General features: G+C 44.1%; 1 protein-coding gene across 1 annotated transcript in view; it reads left to right on the forward strand.

The window, feature by feature from the left end:
- The first annotated feature begins 4366 nt into the window (after positions 1–4366).
- Positions 4367–22319, forward strand: part of LOC117515933 (DENN domain-containing protein 5B-like) — a 58790-nt gene continuing 40837 nt past the window's right edge. The window contains exon 1 of the mRNA XM_034176725.1: positions 4367–4629. Coding sequence (XP_034032616.1) covers positions 4521–4629 — 109 coding nt within the window. The 5' untranslated portion in view covers positions 4367–4520. The remainder of the gene's footprint in view (positions 4630–22319) is intronic.

The following is a 22319-nucleotide window of genomic DNA, read 5'->3' on the forward strand; positions in this document are numbered from 1 at the left end:
TGTTACAATAACGTCATCCATTCTAGAGTACTGTTCCAGCTCGTCCACTCGTTTTTCCAAAAATCTAATTGTTGTCTTTTTCCTGCAGCATTTTCCTCAGCTCACATACCTCCTGTTGTGTGGGCCGCCAGAAGAGGAGGTACTGCTGGCCCACCACCAGAGGGCGCCCTGCCTGAAGTGCAGGCTTCAGGCACCAGAGGGCGCTGCCGCCAAGGACACTTCCGGGGTGACAGCTGTCACTCATTATCTCAGGACAGCTGTCACCCATCTACACTTCATCAGTCCACACCATAAATACCGGACGTCATCTCCACCTCGTTGCCGAGATATCATCTACCAGTAAAGGTAAAACTCTCAGCCGTTGCTTTTGTCTTTTCTGACAAGTGTTTGTTACAGTGTTTGCAGTCAGTTCCGTGAGTGCTCGCAGCCGGAGACTGAGTGTGAGAGATGTGGAGAGCGGACGTCTTCGCTCCCCACGCTATTGTGTGATAAGTACTCTCAACTGCTGCACGTACCTGTTTTCTGGATAGGAGGTGGAATCTCCACCAGCGTTGTTACTGGGTGTACACACACCCACCTCTGATTGTTTCTGCTCCTCGCCAGCAGTACCAGATCCGACGCTCGGAGACGGTGGCCACCTGGGGATTCGGGACTTGGAGGCTCCAGTATTCTCCTGGTTCGGTGGCGGAGGAAATCGTGTGGTTCCGGTTCTTCTCAGGACAGACGTCTTCTATCCTCGAGCCTGCCCACACGTCCCCTTTGTTGATTGACTATTATCTGACACTCTGTAATCTGCTGTACTTGGTTGTGCTCATTCACAACAGTAAAAGTGTTCATATTTGACTCTCATTGTCCGTTCATTTACGCCCCCTGTTGTGAGTCCGTGTCACGACACTTTCCCAACACCAACAAACCCAGTAATTCATTGTTTTTTTAACCACACCACTCAGCTCTTCTGACAAAGTTCACAGACTGGTTTATCTCTTCAAGTTCTTCTCCACTTATTACCTTTTTAGGTGGCATGATACACTTACACAGCCACGGTCCTGGATGTCTCCTCCCGTGGGCCTAGAGGCCGTTAGCGTCTGCCAACAAGCCGCGGTCCTGGCTGGATCCTCCCACTAGCTGGGGCAAGGCTAAGCTGGCTTATCTTAGCCTGTGGCTTCCCAGATCCCAGCCTCTGGCGGGTCGCAGGCTGTTAACGCGCGGTGAGCCTAAATGGAAACACCGACACGGCCGTGGACCTGGCCGGCGGACTCCGAGCGCAGCCGTGGTCTGTCGCGACCTGTGTAGCTGTCTGGACAATGCCAACCGTCTGCTCTGCTGCTCCGCTCTCGGCTCAAATAATCATAACAGTTGTCTTCTACCAAGCTGCTTGCCTGTTGTCCTGTAGTCCATCCCAGCCTTGTGCAGGTCTACAGTTTTGTCCCTGGTGTCCTTAGACAGCGCGTTGGTCTTGGCTATGGTGAACAGGTTGGAGTGTGATTGAGTGTGTGAACAGGTGTCTTTTATACAGGTAAAAAGTTCAAACAGGTGCAATTAATACAGGTAAAGATTGCAGAATAAGAGGGCTTCTTAAAGAAAAACTAACAGGTCTGTGAGAGCCAGAATTCTTGTTGGTTGGTAGGTGTTCAAATACTTATTTGCAGCAGTAACATACAAACAAATTATATATAAAAAAAAAAAAAATCATACATTGTGATTTCCGGATTATTTTTTTTTTTAGATTATGTCTCTCACAGTGGACATGCACTTAAGATGAAAATTTCAGACCCCTCCATGATTTCTAAGTGGGAGAACTTGCAAAACCGCAGGGTGTTCAAATACTTATTTTCCTCACTCTGTGTGTGTGTGTGTATATATATATATATATATATATATATATACACATACATACACATATACATACACACACAGAGTGTGTGTGTGTACATAAACCACTTTCTCAAGAATTTCTGACTGAAACAAGTGCTTTGAAACAGGTCTATAATTCTCTAGAATCCCTGGATCAAGTTGCATTTCTGAAGGAGACGTCGTAACTCCGCAATGTTAATTCAAGCAGGAACAAAACCAGTGGTGGATTAGAAAAAAAAAAAAAAAAAAAAAAAAAAACACACAAATGAATGCTAACTCCAGAAATACAAACTCACCTCCCAGTGTCTGACAGTCTGTGGAAAAGGACAGTAAAATCTTGCTTTATCAGTTCATTCTCCCAAATTGTAATGTCATTTGTTCCAGTATGGAGAACCAGACTCTCAGTCTCTGGATCCTGGTCCACAGTCTGCTGTCTCTGAAGGACACGACAATGCCTCGGCCAGACAGGCCGCAACTTGGCTTGAGTCTGTCCCACAATGAAATCAGTCAGAGTCACAGGCTGCCTGTGACTTCTTTGGATGCCCTCCTTGACCAGAGTGCTGCAAAGGTCACCTCGGCCAAACTAGATGGGCGTGTCTGAGGAGGTGTGAGTTGATGAGAAGGGCCTTGTGAAGGAGAGAGTTCCTCTTCATCCAATGCATCAAACTGATTTGATAATTTGGCACTCGGGGCCAGAGTCCACCTGGCCAGCGGGTCTGGGTTTAAGCTCTGTTCAGGCTGCTTCACTCCATCACACTGTGTAAAAGAAAAAAACAAAACATGAATTTATTTTCATCTGATCTGTCAGCAGCTCGAAAACAACCAGGCTCATTTTCCGCCCCCTCAATTTTGATAAAATATGCAGGACTTATTTCCTTTAGTTATTTAGAACAAAAAAAACATGCCCAGCAGATGGCGCTATTCAGCAGAGAATACAGGTTCTTTAGATGCAACGGTGAATCATTCCTTTATTTTCTATCCCCGATTATTCTAATGAAGGGTGACGGGAGCCAATTCCAGAAGTCCCAGTGTGAGAGGCGGGTCCACCTGGGACAGGACGCCGGTCTGTCACAGGGTCACAGATTTAAACAAACTCATTCACACCTCCGGTCAGTTTGGAAGTGGGGATCCAACTCTAACGTGTTTCTGCTGCTGTGGTCATAACACTGACACAATAAAGCAAAATAAAGGAAGTCATGCCTTTGTGATGTCAGTAAGCAGCTTCCATTCCATGATTGTGTATCAATGATCATTATTAATAAGTAACATTAAGATGTGATGTGATTAAGACTCAGATGCAACTGTGTGTTCATCATGTTGGGGAAAGTGTAGTGACACGGACCCACAACAGGGGGCGCAAATGAACGGTCAATAGATGAGCCAAAATGTAACAATTTAATGTTGTGAATGTGCACAACGATTATACAGACAACCACAGAATCTGATAGCAGTCAATACACCAAGGTGACGTGTGGGCAGGCTCGAGGATAGAAGACGTCTGTCCTGAGAAGAGCCGGGACCACACGATTTCCACCGCCACAGAACCTGGTGAATACTGGAGCCGCCAAGTCCCGAATTCCCAGGTGATCACCGTCCCCGACTGTCGGATCTGGTACTGCTGGCGAGGAGCACAAACAGTGAGATGTGGGTGTGTGCACACCCAGTAACAAAAACAGTCAGAAGGTGGAAAGTCACCTCCACCTCTAATCACACACTCGTGCAGCTCCTGTTAAACCACTTATCTGGTTTGGGTGTGAAGCGAAGCCGTCGCTGTTCACACCAAACGCCAATCCAGTAGATAAGGCAACACCACAGGAAAACGGCTACAAAAGAGTTCAGACTATTATTTAGTTTTAAGTCAGCAGAGACAATCACCTTCACAGGTAGATGATATCTCGGTAGCGAGGTGGAGATGACGTCCGGCTTTTATGGAGTGGATTGATGAAGTGGAGATGGGTGACAGCTGTCAACCCCGGCTGTGTCCGTGGCTGCAGCGCCCTCTCGTGCCTGAAGCCCGCACTTCAGGCAGGGCGCCCTCTGGTGGTGGGCCAGCAGTACCTCCTCTTCTGGCGGCCCACACAACACATCAACTGCAATCTTTGCTTCAAATTATGTGATTGGAAATTATTGCATTGTGACATCACAAAGGTATAGAAATGCCAGCTTGGGTATGTGCTGAGTGCCCTTCTAGTTCCTGATTTGATTTTGTGTGTGTGTGTGTGTGTGTGTGTGTGTGTGTGTGTGTGTGTGTGTGTGTGTGTGTGTGTGTGTGTGTGTGTGTGTGTGTGTGTGTGTGTGTTTTGAAGTGGTTTAAAATTTTGTCTATGATTACATTAAAATAACGGCTTCGATGTGTGATCTTTTCCAGGTGTCATTTTGGTTTCGATCTTAAAACTAAAATCCTAAATGCTGCTGACAGGGGTTTGCATAATGTGATGATGTCGAGTCCCCTCCTCCTCCTCCCCCCGTGTTGACCATCACGTGTTCATCCGGCGCGTCACGGTCCGATCCGCTGTTTGTTCTCAGCGGTTTCAGGCAGACAAAACGCAATCCGACCCACGGACTAGGGGGGGGGGGGTCCACGCATTCAGGATTAACCTGATCAGCTATGACCATCCAGCACCTAAATCAGAAGTGATCGGAGCTCACATCTAAACGTGTGGAGGATGAGCGGCTCTGCGGCCACCGGCGGATCGGCTTCGTGCCGTTTCGCCCACTATTTTGTTGTTTGTGGCGTGGACACGTTCACGGGCCTGGAGCCGGACGATGGAGCAGGTAGACGATCATAATGAGGAATAATGAATCTAATTGTAATCATTAATTTCAATGTTTATGGTGTTTAATGTTTAATGGGGTGAAACGCCTCTTCACGGGGGTTGTTCTTTGCTGGTGTGGGGTTGAAATCCATGTAGGGTTTTGTACACCACATTTCTTTAATTTTTGCGTGTGCTTGCAAATCTTAATCATTACAGATGCACGGCTTTCCTATGAAAGGAGGAAAATGCATGCGTAGCACTCAAGGATGAAGCTTTTTGCGTTGTGAACTGAAGGATTTATCCAGGGGTGTAGCCAGAGGGAGTCACGTGTGCTTCTGCCCCCCCTGACCTCAGTCAGGCCTCCTGATAACATTTTTGGCATGTGGCAGTGAGGTTTCAGATTACAGCCTGTCCAATATACCATAATTCTGTTCTCAAAAAGGACTCAGGTCAGATTACTCTGGAAAATCCATGTTTATGTTCAGTAAGGTATTGACGCCTTTATGGTGTCAAATCTCACGCGTAATCACATTCTCGCTGGGGAGGCTGAGATTTCGTTGTCAGTGTAAACAAGCGTTTGCAGCAATTTATTTGCAACATTGCATTATTATGGAGGTGAGTTCAACCAAAATATGTATTTAGGTATTTAACTAATATAATCGTGAGTCTTTAATGTGAGTTTTATTTTTTTAAAAAGTGTGTTGCTGTTAGGGTTGTGTGTCAGGAACCAGTTCTTTTAGGATATCCTTAAGAAATGATTCAATCCATCGACATCAATAGCCTTTTTGCTTAACGATTTCCTTATCGGTCCTTCAGAGTGGCCGTTGTTTTTGGGGGTGTTTGACAGGAAAATGATCATTTCTCTACAGTGATTACAGACCCTGCAGCGGGTCTGTATAATCAGCCGTTTCTGCAGCGCGGCTTTGCTTTGAACCTTGAACCAATGAAGCAGTGCTTCAATCTTCAATCTGCTGCTTCGTTGGTTTGTTTTATTTCGCTTTGTCTTAATTTTTCTACCCTAAACCCTAAAGAGCATATGTCTATGAGTAATCTTTACCTTTTTATGTTAAACCGACCTGTTATGGTCTTCTGAAACAGTTATTTTATAACTTAAAAATGGGACCAATGCTCATGCGTTAGCACGTCTAAGCCATTTTTAATGTTAAAGTTAGCATTAAGCTGAGGATTTCTAGACGGCCCGCTCCACTACCGACCCGCGCTGACCGACCCGCTTCACTTTCTAGGACAGCCCGCTCCACTGTCTCAAGACAACCCGCTCTACTTCTCAGTTGAAAGAATCACTTATTTAATGATATAAATGTAGAAGGAATAACACTTACTAACCGACATGACTGAGTGAACATGACATTGTGCGCTGCAGATGACGTTTTTATATAATTCATTATATAAAATATAATAAATTTAATGAATGATACAATGAATTTGATACATTGATACAATGATACATTGTATTTGTATTTAATGAATACAAATACAATGTTTGTGTATATATAAGAAAACAGCAATTTTGCTAATGCACTAATTTCTTCTCGGCGCTCTGAGATTATTTCTCTTTGTTAGTAGCTGTTTCAAAAACCTTCTCAGCTGTTGTACGTTTTGTGATAACTTCATCCTTTCTCCCGTTTGCTATCATTTTTGTCGCTCGACACCATTTAAGAAACATTTCAGACATTTACAGAGTGAATTTTAACTTATTTGTAGTCATTTTCAACCTTTCCAGCTAACTAGCGGCAGCTTCAGAGGAAACTCGCTCCCCTTCCCAGGATGACTCGCTCCAATATCTATATCTAGGATGACCCGCTATATCTATATCTAGAAAACCGGAGTGAGTCGGCCAGCGCGGGTCGGCAGTGGAGCGGGTCGACCAGACACCAAGCTGAGCCATTATCAAGCCTCCCTCCCCAGCGATTCTGGGATACTCTAAAACCGTCAATATCTGCTGTTATACATTCCAAATCTAATGTGAAACTCTACCAGTGTATACCAAGGTACACCTAAATATCTTAAAAAAAAAGAGTAGAGTCACTTAGGTGCCGGGTCTTGAGAACCAGGGATGGTAGGTTTTTATGACTTTTTCTGTTTAATGCATTACAAATACAATAATAAAATGTGAAAACATAGTTACCTTAAGTAAATTTATTAGTAAAGTAAATTCATAAAGTTACCCAGCTCTACTGACCAGATGGAGATTAAGATAATAGAGTGCACATTAAACATCTCTAAGCAGAAACCCATTTTTGTGTTGGAAGTGTTATCATGTCATGACTGTTTGAGGCATGGAAAAGATTCCACGAGTAATTCGCAGTACTCAGTTAATTCCGGTTTTAAGTTCTTTGTCTTTTGCACATTTCATCCCATATTTGGTAGTGTAGTGACCATCTATTTCCCCATGTGGTGGATAGCAAGGACATATCACACTCCAATCAGCTCTGTCATTTAAAAAACTATATGCCAGATTATGAATCATTACTTCCAACTCTTTAACTTGTGCGAGTCCTGATGTAGCTGAAAAAAAGATGAAATGAGCCATACGGCGTCTGAAAAATGCACACAAGATTCAGAGCTATTTTTATTCATACAAGGTCACTCCTTCTAAAGGTCACGCCATCTGTGGCCACTTCATGACTTAACTCCAGGACACACAGTCATTCTGGGTTATTTTTGTCTCCAAATGTAATATGGCTTTAATATATTTTTAATGTGGCTTTAATTTGGCTTTCAGTTCAAATTCTTATATTTTGCTATCAACATATGTCCATCTCCACCTCTTTGTAACCCGCGGTGTATCCAGAAGAAAACAAAAAACAAAACAACAGCATGGCATAAATCTCAATAAGACTGAATCATGATGATTACATATTTGAAAGTGATGTTGCTGATTTCACTCCTGCTGTGTTCACACACAGAGACATATAGAATTATTGTTCCACTGTGTGGCGCTCCACAGAAAAACAATGTTTCTCAGTCAGACTTCTACAGACTTCCTAGGCTCCCGGTAGCACTTAGCTTAGCCATCGGTTTAGCTCAGCTTACTGAATAACTCAAAGGGCTGGGAGCTGGTCCACGTCCCAGCTGTCCCGTTAAAAGTGGAAACTCGTTGTTGCCTTTCCGTCCGACTCCGTGATCACAGAAGCAGCTTCCACAGCGAGACTGACATATGTCCCTCACGTAGCATCTTAGCTTAGCGTGACATGATGCAATGCTGAGGCACAATCCATAAACATGGTCAGCTCCACACTTTTGGGAGGGGAAACATGATTTGTTAAGAATTTTTTTTTTCCTAGCTACACAAAATGAAAGAATAAAATCTGTGGTTAGATCCATTCGCACGCTCTGCTGGGCTTCACTTATGTTGTTTGTTTGAGATGCACTAAAAGACAGTCATTGAAAATCACAGTCAGTTGCTCCATGTCAATCACACAGTGTATGCGTGTTTATTTTATGGCTGCGATGCTACGCGTGCTCTGATTGGCTGAGTACCGGTCGGATATTTTCCCATATCCGGACCGGTTTCTGTGACAGTCGGTCTGCAACGCATGTTTTCTTTACAAACCAGGAAGCTAAAAATGTGATTAGGAAAAGCAAGTCAGACATGAACGTACTCTATAAATATCTAAACAGTATCGGAAAAAACACACAGATTGAAAGCTTACCAGCTAACGACAGGACCATCTGTTAGCAAGTTCTTCATGGAGGTGAAGAAAGCGAACCCAACACCGTCAGCAGCATATTTGTGCGATACTGTAAGTTTGTTTATATGTATATAACAGCCATGTAATAAACGAATTATTAACTTCGCTTGCTCGGTCTGTATGGGGATATCAGACCAAGGTGTTGACAGTACAGACCTCTCATTTGGTTAATAATCCTTTATCATCACACTACTGGTGTGCAGAAAATTGACCGTATTCAACATGGAAACAAGATTTATTTAAAAAAATGAAAAATGACCAAATTACATGTATTTGTATGGAGTTCTGCAGTGTTTTCACTGAGAAAAACCGCTGCTTGAGGTTAAATTTCTGGATGACTGACCTTGAGAATTATATGGCTATTATGTGTATATATATATATATATATATATATATATATATATATATATATATATATAAACACGCTAACTTACAGTATCGCCCAAATATGAAAGCTGCTCCAGTTTTGTGCTCGTAGTCAGACCTGTTCACTTTCTTTACCACCATGAAGTACTTGTTAACAGTTGATTGGGTAAGCCGGTACAACCTTTCAATCTGTGTGTTTTTTCCGATGCTGTTTAGATATTTATGGAGTACGTTCATGTCCGACTTGGTTTTTCTAATCGTGTTTTTAACTTTCTGGTTTGTAACGAATGTGATACGCAATCCGGACGGATTGTCATGGTAATGGTCTGATATGGAAAAATATCAGATCAGAAATCATCCGATCAAAGAGCGCGTAATGTCGTAGCCATATAATAAAAAATCCGCCCTCTTGCATCACTTTTTTCTGATGTCAAGGATGATAAACTAATGTTTCTTTTTATGGGGCCTAATATTAACGAACAGGAAATGCTAGCTTTCAGTCCTCATTCTGTTAATGTGCTTCATCTGGTTAAATTCCATACATCATGACCAAACTAAAATAAAAATCCGCTGTGTAATGTGCTGTCAAGTCTTTGCTGCCACTTGCAGATCCTGTTTGTGCGGAGACAGAATATCCATGCTTCCGCTTATGGAGGCTGCTTGACCAGGCAAAGATGCTACTGCTAACAGGCTGTTTAACAGGGAGAGATGCTACGTGTTGTTGCTAACAGACAATATTTTCCCTGGGAGGGAAGCTACCGCTAACAGGCTGTTTGGCAGGGAGGATAAGCTACATTCTACCGCTAAGACGCTATTTTACTTGCCGCTAAAAGAGGCCATTTTTCCATGCAAAGAAGCTAAGCGCTTCTATTAACACGCTGCTTGACCATGTTCAATAAGCCATCAAAATTTATGCTACTAAATTTGGATGAAACCAAAATAAGTGGGACACAGCAAAGCTCAGAATATTTCTTCTCCTGATTTTAAAATGTTCTCTTTTAAATATTTTCCTGCACATGCTCATGTTAAAATAGTACAAACACCATGAACAAACGCTTGACTGAAAATGACAGAGGAGTATTGTTTGAAATTGGACCTACGTCACAAACCTTAGTACATGTAGTCCACTACATAGACAAAGCAAAGTTACTCTTTCAATTGATCTGGTTCATCAATGTTCACCTGATGCATTTGGGTTTGTCCTCATGATATGAGCATTTAATGTAGTGAGTTATAAGATGATAGTTTTGTTTTTTTATTTATTGTCTACACTTGATGGCTGGAATGGACTCACTCGCTCACTCACCCATCTACATTTTTGCTGTTACCATCACAGGCAGCAGCTCTGTCAATGCACAGAGAGGTGCTGATGATTATGGATGCTGTAATATTGGTGGATTTAGGCGTTTCCATGGTGATGACAGCTGCAGTGATGCTGCATCAGTTTCACCAGTGGTTGTGGTTTATGGCAGATTTGTTCCTCTTACTGGTTGTTGCATTACTTAAAAAAAAACCTGGTGGTGTTCCATGCCTGTGTCTTTGACACAGGCATGATGTGAGATGACGACACATCCTCCCTTTTCTGACATATTCACATGTTGTGCCTGCGTCACTGTGTCAGTGTTTTGTGGTGACAAAGAAACCACGCAGGTGTGCTGAACACGAATATTTTAAATGCAGAATGTGTGCAATCGTCACATCCTGTGTTTTCCCTGTGTTCTTTATAATCAGAATCAGAATCAGAAGAAGTTTATTGCCATTGCCAGTGAACAGGATTCACAGACTAGGAATTTGCTTCGGTACAATGGTGCAACATTAAGAAAAGATAAAATGCTAAGATAAAATATAACATATGTGTCGAAATAAGATAAAATATAAGATAAAAAAAGAAATATGAAATATGAAAGGCTGTGTGCAACAGAAAAACAGAGAAACAGAAAAAACAGTGCAGTGGGAGGAGTGCAATTAAAAACCAAAGTACACTGTCTAAAGTGACCCGTGATAAAATGATAAAGTGACAGAGTTAACCTTAAGGTGACTGAGTTATGAGGAGTTCATGAGTCTAACGGCAGAGGGGAAGAAACTGTTCTTATGGCGGGAGGTTCTCGTCCGGATGGACCGTAGCCTCCTGCCCGAGGGGAGTAGTTTGAACAGACCGTGTGCAGGGTGAGAAGGGTCAGCTGTGATCCGACCTGCTCGGCCCAGAGTCCTGGAGACGTGCAGGTCGTGGAGAGATGGAAGGCTACAGCCGATCACCTTCTCAGCAGAGGCCACAATGCGCTGCAGTCTGTGTCTGTCCCTGGCTGTGGCCCCGGCGTACCACACCGTGATGGAGGAGCAGAGGATGGACTTGATGATGACCGTGTAGAACTGCACCATCAGCTGGACAGGCAGCTTGGCCTTCTTCAGCTGCCGCAGGAAGTACATCCTCTGCTGGGCCTTCTTGATGAGGGAGCTGATGGTTGACTCCCACTTGAGGTCCTGGGTGATGGTGGTGCCGAGGAAGCGGTGACAGACCACAGTGGTGATGGGGCTGTTGGTGAGGGCGAGGGAGGGCGGGGGGGCTGTGGCTTTCCTGAAGTCCACGATCATCTCCACTGTTTTCTGGGCGTTGAGCTCCAAGTTGTTGCTGCTGCACCAGGTCACCAGCTGGTCCACCTCCCTCCTGTAGGCAGACTCATCCCCATCCGAAATGAGTCCGATGAGGGTGGTGCCGTCCGCAAACTTGATGAGCTTTACAGAGTCGTGGCTGGAGGTGCAGCAGTTAGTGTAGAGGGAGAAGAGCAGAGGGGAAAGGACACAGCCGTGTGGAGATCCTGTGCTGAGAACCCGAGTGTTCGAGACATTTTTTCCCAGCCTCACACGCTGACTCCGGTCCGTCAGGAAGTCTGTGATCCACCTGCAGGTGGAGTTGGGGCACGTGGAGCAGAGAAAGCTTGTCCTGGAGCAAAGCTGGAAGGATGGTGTTGAATGCAGAGCTGAAGTCCACAAACAGGATCCTAGCGTAGGTTCCTGGGGAGTCCAGGTGCTGCAGGATGGAGTGCAGGGCCAGGTTTATGGCGTCATCTACAGACATATATAACCAGTCATATAACCAGCCTGCAGATAATGTAGAGCAGCTCTTCAGGGAGATGATGCGACAACCAGATGTGCGTTGGTAAAACAGATCCTTTCTGTTCATGCAATAAATCCTTTTGAAAAGTTACCAAGAGAGACAAGAAAAAAAGCAGATTTAGGCCATGATGGGACACATGATTTAATGTCCTTACTAACCCAGCTGCGGTGAATATATAATATCTGAGCTGCTTATGTAACACAGCAGGTCATGTCGTAGCTGCTGCAGCAGGAGACTCAGCTTCTTTATTTTCACTTTTGCTGCGTTGCTCCATAAACTGAAATCTGTGTGAAGCACAACAGCTTTATAAGCCTGCACACAGCGTTTAGAAGTGCAACGCTCCTGCATTGTCTTTTTGTGCATGCGTAATTAGTGAACGCCCACTGAGACACAATCTGCCCTTGTTATCTTTTCAATGGTTGCCACTGTGTTTTCTGCAGCCCAGTCAAATTTTGCATGACGTTGCCTGTTGGAATGCTGAGCGGTCGATGTTCCAGCCCTCAGTCAGGCCAGCTGACTGTCACAGGAGGAGAGTGACATCAGTGGATGGGGAGATCATCTCTGCCAACCATTTTAGAGCTGCTTGATAGCTTTAACCTGGCAGGAGAGATGTGGATATACTGTGTGCACTTGTGTCATATTGCTTTTGTTTTTGCACGGGTTTCTTTTAATTAAAGTATCAGAGTATTTTTATTTTCTCACAAAGTCAAAAAACACTTATTTTATCCTTTATTATAAGACCAGCTCCATGTCTGCACTGCAGGCTGAGATAGTAAGAAAATTATGTCATTACCTTTGCCAGCAAGGCCATGTTTACATTAGCATTCCTCTATTTGGCAGCAGGATATCTCAAAAGCATGTGCACATATTACAGCCAGATTTGTTGGAGAGGTGAGTCTTGGCCCAAGAAAGGTTTGAAGTTATGAGGCAGACTCTGATTCCGGTGTTGTATGGCTGGGGGGGCCTGGCTGCCTTTTTGTTTCTGTCTTTTGTCCTGTCTTTTGTTTTTCCTTCCAGGTGGCTTGCATTTGGGACTGAGTGGCTGTGTAGCTGAGTTTATCAGGACCTCACCCTGATCACCTGAGGCTGATCACCTGCGGCTCGTCAGGACTCACAGCTGTGGTGCATCTACAATGGATTGGAACATGGTGGCATTTAAGACTGGAGTACACAGTGTGTATTTGCCAGAGACTCGACCTTGTGACCAGACGGGTGAGATCGTCGTCTCGGGAGCCATCTCATCATCAGTGGACTGCAGAGAACGTCCAGGTTTGATGCATGGTCTGTGAAAGAGGAGGGGGTGAGGTCTCACGCTCGTCAGCACACTTCCTGAGGTACGTTAGATTTGTGACTAACATTTATACAGTCAGTAAATGTGCGTGTCCCTCACACCTTATTATATTGAGCTGTATGTTGGTCGTTTAAATCGGCTTCCACTGCAGTGGAGTTTTGTGAACAGGGTGTTCTATGCCTGCAGGGTGGGAAGCTGATTTGCAATTGAGCCAGGAAGTGTTTGCTGTTTGTGCACCTTTGAGTGGTCTCTCTGTGTGTTGAGTGTGGACTCACATAATGATTCCTTCTTTCACAGACTCGGTTTGTCGCGGCCACCTGGGGGGTGTCGGCGGGGTCCTTGGGTCGAACCAGTTCTGGCTCCGGACCGTTAGCGCTGATGGGAGCGCACCGCAATTCACCACGCCCGACTCGCGCACTTTTATATTTTTTCACAGCACTGTGTATGTTCATTAAACTCTGTTATCCTTTGTACCGTGCTCTGCTTATTTTATACTGGGTCCTTCAAACGCTGGTCGGTTCTCGGGCTGCGTCCGACACATAACAGTAGTCTCTGGCCAAACATCACGGACCCAGTGGTAGCAGAGACGGTAACGCGCCGGGAAGGCGGCAAGCAGACGTTTCAGAAGTTATCCGGATCAGTTGCGGGTGCTCTCCGCCCGGATGGTGCGCGTTGGAGAACCCATTATTGAATACTGATTTGAGCGCTCATGCAGCCGTGTTCCTGTGTTTGTGCCTTATCCGTGGGTCGTGGTGGAGTGTGACTGGCGACGGCTTCGCGTCACACTTCGACCGGATAAGAGGTTTAAACGGGAGCTGCAGGAGTGGGTCTGTAATGGGTGAACGCGCACGGCGGAGCTCTGTGGCACGGGTCGCGGTGCTTCCTGTGTTACAGTCGTAGCCCCGTTTCCCCGGGTAATGATAGCTACTGCGTCTGTTGTGTCAGCTCCGGTGTTATTTAGTTGAATCACATTTTTGGTTGTGTGTTGCACTCAGCTGCGCACAGAAAAGCAGCTCGTTGTTTTCTCTGTCACCAAAGGGGTTTTTCATGTTTAGCACTCTGGCTCCCTCTGTTGGTGAACTGAGTCACATTACCGTCAAGCTCTTAAGTTGGAACAGGTGTGTTCCAGTTGTTTGAGCTTGACCGGTTATAAATACTTATTTTGTTTTGTGTTAGTTCATTTTGTGTGGGTGTTTTTGAGTTGGTTTTTGTGTGATTTTATTTTTGTTTTCCACTATTAGTGTCTGGGTGTTGTGACCCTGCAGCCTGTTTGGAGCAACAAAAAGGACCCAAGCAACTTTATGTTAGTCTGTTAGTCTTCTTTTATTTCTTTTAGTTTCACCTCCCCAGGGTTTGATGGACGGTCCCCTGGGGGTGATGGGGGGTAATTGGGTTGTTTTTTTCTTTTTTCTTTTTTTTTGTTTTGTTTTTTGTTATGCCCTCTCTTCTCCTCTGACTCCAGCCGGTGGTGAGCAGTAGAGTCGGCGTTGCTGGAGTGGTGCAGTTTGGTTATGCTGGGCGTTTTTCCCCAGGTAACCTCTGCACCCGGGAGGGGAGGGGGGTGGGTTTTGGGTATTTCTTTTTATTCCCTCTCTTCTCCTTAGGCTCCAGCCGTGTGAGCCGTAGGTTGTCGGCGTTGCTGGAGTGGTGCAGTCTGGTTATGCTGGGCGTTTCCAGGTAACCTCTGCACCTGGGGGGGGGGGGTGGTTTTTGTTGTTGATTCCCTGTTCCACCTCTGGCTTCAGCGCGCTTTGAGCCTTCTGCCATCGGCGTGGCTGAGGTTTGGGGCAGTGGGATATACCGCAGACTGGTGGCTGGTTTAGAAGTCGGAAGAGTGGCGCCGTTTTGTGCCGTCTGCCATAACCGCTGTTCCATCCTCCCGGTTGGCTTCTGGGGTATAGTCACGGTTGGTGACACTGGACGTGCTTCCAGTTCCACTGCGCCAAGGGGGTGGGGTTGGCGTTGTTTTGTTTGTATGGTTTTTTTTTTTGCTCCTTTGTTTTTCCCCCCAGTTTCCGCCCTCAGGGTTTGATGTGGTGTCCTCTGGGGGGAAAGGGCTGTGGGTCCATCTAGCCATAGACGGCCGGGGCTGGGTCCGTTGGTCATGAGGGGAGGCGTCTCCGGGGGTTGATGGAATGGTCCTCTGGGAGTCCCCGTGGGTGACATTGGATCCCAGAGGGACCTCGGCTGTGGTTATTACTCCTGGAGCTGGTGGGATGTCCTCTGGGGGGTGTTGGTCCCTACATGTCGTTGGGGGGGGGGGGGGGGGGGTGTTAGTGTTTTTATTTGCTAGCTTAAGTTTGGGTTGTTTTTCTTTTCTCCCCTTCCCGGGGTTTGATGGAACGGTCCCCTGGGGAGGGGGGGGTGTTTTTGGTTGTTTGTGTTGTCTTTTTTGTTTATGACTAATCAGACTGTGAACATGGTTGGACAAAGGCTGACCGCACAGGTTTAAGAACTCCTGGCCACACCTGTGCTAAGTGACTGACAGAAACAGAGGCAAAGATGCAGCCAGAGAAGACATCAACCATTGTGTTGGAAGACGAAGGCGGATACGGTTTCAGCCATGGTCCCTGGAGGGGGGTGTTTCTCCTGGGCCAGGTTGTGTGGTCGCCGGGAGGCTTCCCGTGAGGGTGGGGTACTGTTGTATGGCTGGGGGGGCTGGCTGCCTTTTTGTTTCTGTCTTTTGTTTTTTCCTTCCAGGTGGCTTGCATTTGGGACTGAGTGGCTGTGTAGCTGAGTTTATCAGGACCTCACCCTGATCACCTGAGGCTGATCACCTGCGGCTCGTCAGGACTCACAGCTGTGGTGCATCTACAATGGATTGGAATATGGTGGCATTTAAGACTGGAGTACACAGTGTGTATTTGCCAGAGACTCGACCTTGTGACCAGACGGGTGAGATCGTCGTCTCGGGAGCCATCTCATCATCAGTGGATGCAGAGAACGTCCAGGTTTGATGCATGGTCTGTGAAAGAGGAGGGGGTGAGGTCTCCCGCTCGTCAGCACACTTCCTGAGGTACGTTCGATTTTGTGCCTAACATTTATACAGTCAGTAAAGTGGGTCCCTCACACCTTATTATATTGAGCTGTATGTTGGTGTTTAAATCAGCTTCCACTGCAGTGGAGTTTTGTGAACAGGGTGTTCTATGCCTGCAGGGTGGGAAGCTGATTTGCAATTGAGCCCAGGAAGTGTTTGCTGTTTGTACACCTTTGAGTGGTCTCTCTGTGTGTTGAGTGTGGACTCACATAATGATTCCTTCTTTCACAGACTCGGTTTGTCGCGGCCACCTGGGGGGTGTCGGCGGGGTCCTTGGGTCCGAACCAGTTCTGGCTCCGGACCGTTAGCGCTGCTGGGAGCGCACCGCAATCCACCACGCCAGACCACGCACTTTTATATTTTTCACAGCACTGTTATGTTCATTAAACTCAGTTATCCTTTGTACCGTGATCTGCTTATTTTATACTGGGTCCTTCAAACGCTGGTCGGTTCTCCGGGCTGCGTCCGACACATAACATCCGGATCATTTTTAATTCATATTTGTATAATGTTTCCCACTGATTTTTACATTGGCAGAATTGCACATCCCATCTGCAGTGTTGGACCTGTGCAGTTACACCTTCTCTGACTGGCCTCTAATTTGCTGTATGAGTCACGTGCAGCCATCAGATACATCTGTAATGGAACCAATTAAAATTATTTGAACTTCAGAATTACAACCCCTGGCAAAAATTATGGAATCACCGGCCTCGGAGGATGTTCATTCAGTTGTTTAATTTTGTAGAAAAAAGCAGATCACAGACATGACACAAAACTAAAGTCATTTCAAATGGCAACTTTCTGGCTTTAAGAAACACTATAACAAATCAAGAAAAAAAATTGTGGCAGTCAGTAACGGTTACTTTTTTAGACCAAGCAGAGGAAAAAAAATATGGACTCACTCAATTCTGAGGAATAAATTATGGAATCACCCTGTAAATTTTCATCCCCAAAACTAACACCTGCATCAAATCAGATCTGCTCGTTAGTCTGCATCTAAAAAGGAGTGAACACACCTTGGAGAGCTGTTGCACCAAGTGGACTGACATGAATCATGGCTCCAACACGAGAGATGTCAATTGAAACAAAGGAGAGGATTATCAAACTCTTAAAAGAGGGTAAATCATCACGCAATGTTGCAAAAGATGTTGGTTGTTCACAGTCAGCTGTGTCTAAACTCTGGACCAAATACAAACAACATGGGAAGGTTGTTAAAGGCAAACATACTGGTAAACCAAAACAGAAAACGTAAAGCACTATGTCTCAAAAATCGAAAATGCACAACAAAACAAATGAGGAACGAATGGGAGGAAACTGGAGTCAACGTCTGTGACCGAACTGTAAGAAACTGCCTAAAGGAAATGGGATTTACATACAGAAAAGCTAAACAAAAGCCATCATTAACACCTAAACAGAAAAAAACAAGGTTACAATGGGCTAAGGAAAAGCAATCATGGACTGTGGATGACTGGATGAAAGTCATATTCAGTGATGAATCTCCAATCTGCATTGGGCAAGATGATGATGCTAGAACTTTTGTTTGGTGCCGTTCCAGTGAGATTTATAAAGATGACTGCCTGAAGAGAACATGTAAATTTCCACAGTCATTGATGATATGGGGCTGCATGTCAGGTAAAGGCACTGGGGAGATGGCTGTCATTACATCATCAATAAAATGCACAAGTTTACGTTGATATTTTGGACACTTTTCTTATCCCATCAGTTGAAAGGATGTTTGGGGATGATGAAATCATTTTTCAAGATGATAATACATCTTGCCATAGAGCAAAAACTGTGAAAACATTCCTTGCAAAAAGACACATAGGGTCAATGTCATGGCCTGCAAATAGTCCAATTGAAAATCTTTGGTGGAAGTTGAAGAAAATGGTCCATGACAAGGCTCCAACCTGCAAAGCTGATCTGGCAACAGCAATCAGAGAAAGTTGGAGCCAGATTGATGAAGAGTACTGTTTGTCACTCATTAAGTCCATGCCTCAGAGACTGCAAGCTGTTATAAAAGCCAGAGGTGGTGCAACAAAATACTAGTGATGTGTTGGAGCGTTCTTTTGTTTTTCATGATTCCATAATTTTTTCCTCAGAATTGAGTGATTCCATATTTTTTTCCCTCTGCTTGGTCTAAAATAGTAACCGTTACTGACTGCCACAATTTTTTTTTCCTGATTTCTTATAGTGTTTCTTAAAGCCAGAAAGTTGCCATTTGAAATGACTTTAGTTTTGTGTCATGTCTGTGATCTGCTTTTTTTCAACAAAATTAAACAACTGAATGAACATCCTCCGAGGCCGGTGATTCCATAATTTTTGCCAGGGGTTGTATAACTGCTCAGTATTCAGGGACTGATAACATTTACTGTCATTATTGTCCGTTGTCTCATCATGTTCTCGCACTGATTAAGAATTACAGTTTTAGGGATGGCCGCACTTTCAGAATCATTAATCCTCTCACACACATGAAAAGATACTCACTTTAGCTTTTCCATATTACATGCAAAATTTGATCACAGAATGGTTAAATGGGATTAAGAATCCAAAATTACAGGTTACAATGACACTTTTGGAAGCAACTATTCCATGAGTACACATAACAATAATAAAAATGTAAGATGTCATCGTTGTATTTAACAACACAGTACAATCAGCTCCATAATTGGACAGTGTTACAATTTTTTGTAATTTTGCATCAGCACACCACCATAATAGTGTTTAAAGGGCACATCTCATTCCAGTAAACACTATCTTTAAAAATATATATACCAGATGATACATAATTTTTTCCAACTCTTTAACTTGTGTGGGCACTGATAAATCTGATAAAAGTAAATTAAGCCAGGGTGCATCGGAAAAATGTAGAACAGATTAATAGCCATATTGATCCATAATCATGACGTAACGTCAGGTGCTGACTTGTAGCTGCCTGAAAGTCACTTCACATGTGTCCAGGTACAGTCCACTTCATGACTTACACCAGTACACAGTCAGTCCAGGTTGCTTTTTGTCTACAAATGTAATATAGCTTTAATTTGTCTTTCAAGTCAAATTCTCGTATTTTGCGATCAACATATGTCCGTCTCTGCCTCTTTGTAACCTGCGGTGTATTGAGAATAAAACAAAAATATTGTAGGTCTCAATAAGATTAAATAATAATGATTACATACCCTGAAAGAGATGTCACTGATTTCACTCCTGCTGTGTTTGCACACAGAGCCATGTAGAGTTATTGTTCAGCTGTGTGGTGTTGTCATTGGCGTTCCTCCAACAGACTTGCTGGCGCTCAGCTTACCTTAGTCCACAGTACTCACAGCGATAACACAAACAGCTGGAAGCTGGTCCATGTCAAGGTTCTCCTCTTAACAGCGGTCACTCGTCGTCACGTTCTCTCTGACTCTCTATGATCACAGATGCGGGTTCCTCAGTGAGACTGGCTGGTGTCTTGCATGTAGCAGCTTAGCTTAGCATGGTGCAACGCGATGTGGTGGCACCAGTGGTGGGGACAGCTAACCGAAAAGTTAGCTTCGATATCCATTAAACTGCTAACTGAAAAGTTAATTTTTATAACACTAAACCGATAAAAATTAGCAGAAGTTACCATTATCCCCAAAAACTGTCATTATCTTGATCAAAAGCAGTAAATCGAAGTATTCAAAGGCACAGGTTATGACTATATTATATATGTATAAACCGTTAACGGAGATAGGGCTCACCCATATTGCGTTCACAAACATAAACAATGCACGAAAAATAAATAAATAAAAATACTGACTTTTGAACTACGTACACACCATTTTTGTCCAGACCGTAACTTCTTTTGGCTCTATGTTGCAACAACAACAGCACTTGTGTGCTTTGACCTGCGAACTGAAAGTGTTAGCTAGCTCTTATAGCATTCATAAACAGGAACTAACATGCATTAATTTAGGATTTACAAACATTTTTGACCATTAAATCTACTCACTTTACCAGCAAAAAAACTGTTAGCAGACTGAAAGTTAGTGGAACTAAATTTAGAGGAAACTGATGGTCTGCTGATGGTTTTCAAAGTTAGCTGAAAAGCTAATCTGCTAACAAAAACATTAGCTTCACTTATTAGTGGTTAGCAGAACTGTGCCCACCACTGGGTGGCACAGACCACAAACACGGCCAGTTCCACGCTTTCAGGAGAGGAAACACACTTTGTTAAGAATGGAAAGGATAGATTCCATGGTTAAATCTGTTTTCTGATGACTATTCCCAAGTTTTGCTTGCCTTAATTTCTGCAGTTTGTCTGAGATGCACTATTAAAAAAGTTCCCACTTTCCTCCTCAAAAGTGGAAAAAGGGAAAACTGTCCACGTATTAAACATCACCAGTGGTGTTGCTGCATCCTTTCAAAGCATCTCTTCACTATTTTGATGTGTTCACCATCAAAGTGTTGTGTGTTGGGGGGTTTGGCTGGACATTTTGGTATTGTTTTCTTTTCTTTGCTCTCCAGGTGGTATGCAAACTGGTTTTTGTCTGTGGAGAAGGTGCTGGCAGAAGAGTCCTTCACCCTCATCAGCATGATTTGCAGCACCTGTGGATGATGCTCACGTGCAAACTTAAAGACTTTCAGCTTTAGATGGCGTTCTGCATTTAAGCCATGAGTGGTTCAAGCAGAATTGCCGGGAACTCGACCATGTGACGTTCGTTTGTGAGACGCTGAGGACCGCGCCTGGGTTTGACACATCGTGCCTGTGAAGGAGGACGGGTGAGGGACACATGCTGTCAGCACACATCAGAGGTGATGATTGTCTGAATAAGTGTTAACAGTAATTTGGTATTTTGTTACGCAGTATATTTGAACATTGATGAGAATTGTGCAGCTCGCTTCTCACTGCCGTGGCGTACAGAATGATGATCCTCCACCTGTTGTGAGAAGCTGCTGATTTACATAAAGCTTAAATTCAGACCTGAATGTGTTGCTGATAGTGTGTGCCTTTGAAGGATATTTGTTGTAGCTGTTGACTTACCTCACCTTTTCCATCCTTCACAGAATCAGTTTGTCGTATCCACCTGGGGGGTGTTCGGCGGTGAGTCTGGGTCCAGAAGCGCAGAGCTTTGATCCATTTCGGCGCTGGAGAGCGCGCCGTCCTTCACCTCGCCAGACAAACGCACATTTATGTTGTACACCAATTATTGCACGGGAGAAAAATAAAATTGTTTTGTTTTTGGAACCGCTTTCTGGTTATTTAGCTCTGGGTTCAGTCAGACGCAGGTCCGCTCCTCAACCCGCGTCTGCACATAACACAAAGTCCACAAAAAACAGATTTCAAACAGCAAAAATTCTGTTTTTCCCATTAGTTTCAATACAGAGACGAGTTGTGCATTGCCCAACATCATGTTATTGAAGTCAACATTTCTCACAGCTTCATGTTTCTGAACGTTAATCAGCAGCAGGTGAAATCAAGCTAAATTTCCCATGTTTAGGATTTAATTTCTCAGGGCATATGGCACCAAAAATAAAATGCAATACTTTCAGAATTTTTTATTTATTTAGAATAGTCAACTTCAATTTTAGTTTATTTCATTTTATATAGCACCAAATCGCAACAAAGCTGCCTCAAGGTCCTTCACACGAGTAAGGTCTATCCTTACCAACCCGTAGAGCAAGCACACAGGCCACAGTCTTAAGGAAAAACTCCCTCAGGCTTATTTGACAGTTCATTTACTGGTGATATGCGCTTTAAATATATTAACGCAGTAAAGGAGTGCTTAGTTGAGACTTTCATCTTTAATTTAAGGGGTTTAACAAAATATCACATAAACTACTTAGGACTTATGTTGTTGACATTGTCCCTCCTTTTTCCAAGCCTTAAGTAATTGGACAAACTAAATATAAAGATGTTTACTCATGGAAATAATCGGTTTTACAGCCGGTTTTCTTTAAACAAGTCAGAGGATGGATACATGAACATTTCAGAGTTACTGAATAGGTATTGGACTCCATCAGTCATTAAGAAAAATGAACAGTATGGTCCTGTGTGGTAGCGCTGTCTGTCGTAGGCTGTCCTCAAAAACCAAGTGATTGCAAAAAGGAGTTCAGTAGTGAGGGAAGCCTCCAAGAAACACTCATGATAACTCTGAAGAAGTAATAGGCTTCTTTTGATATTAGAAACTGTGCATTAATCACGTTTTGACTCTTGGACTACCAGTCA

This window comes from Thalassophryne amazonica, chromosome 8 (assembly GCF_902500255.1).
Source record: "Thalassophryne amazonica chromosome 8, fThaAma1.1, whole genome shotgun sequence".
In the NCBI taxonomy this organism is placed as follows: Eukaryota; Metazoa; Chordata; class Actinopteri; order Batrachoidiformes; family Batrachoididae; genus Thalassophryne; species Thalassophryne amazonica.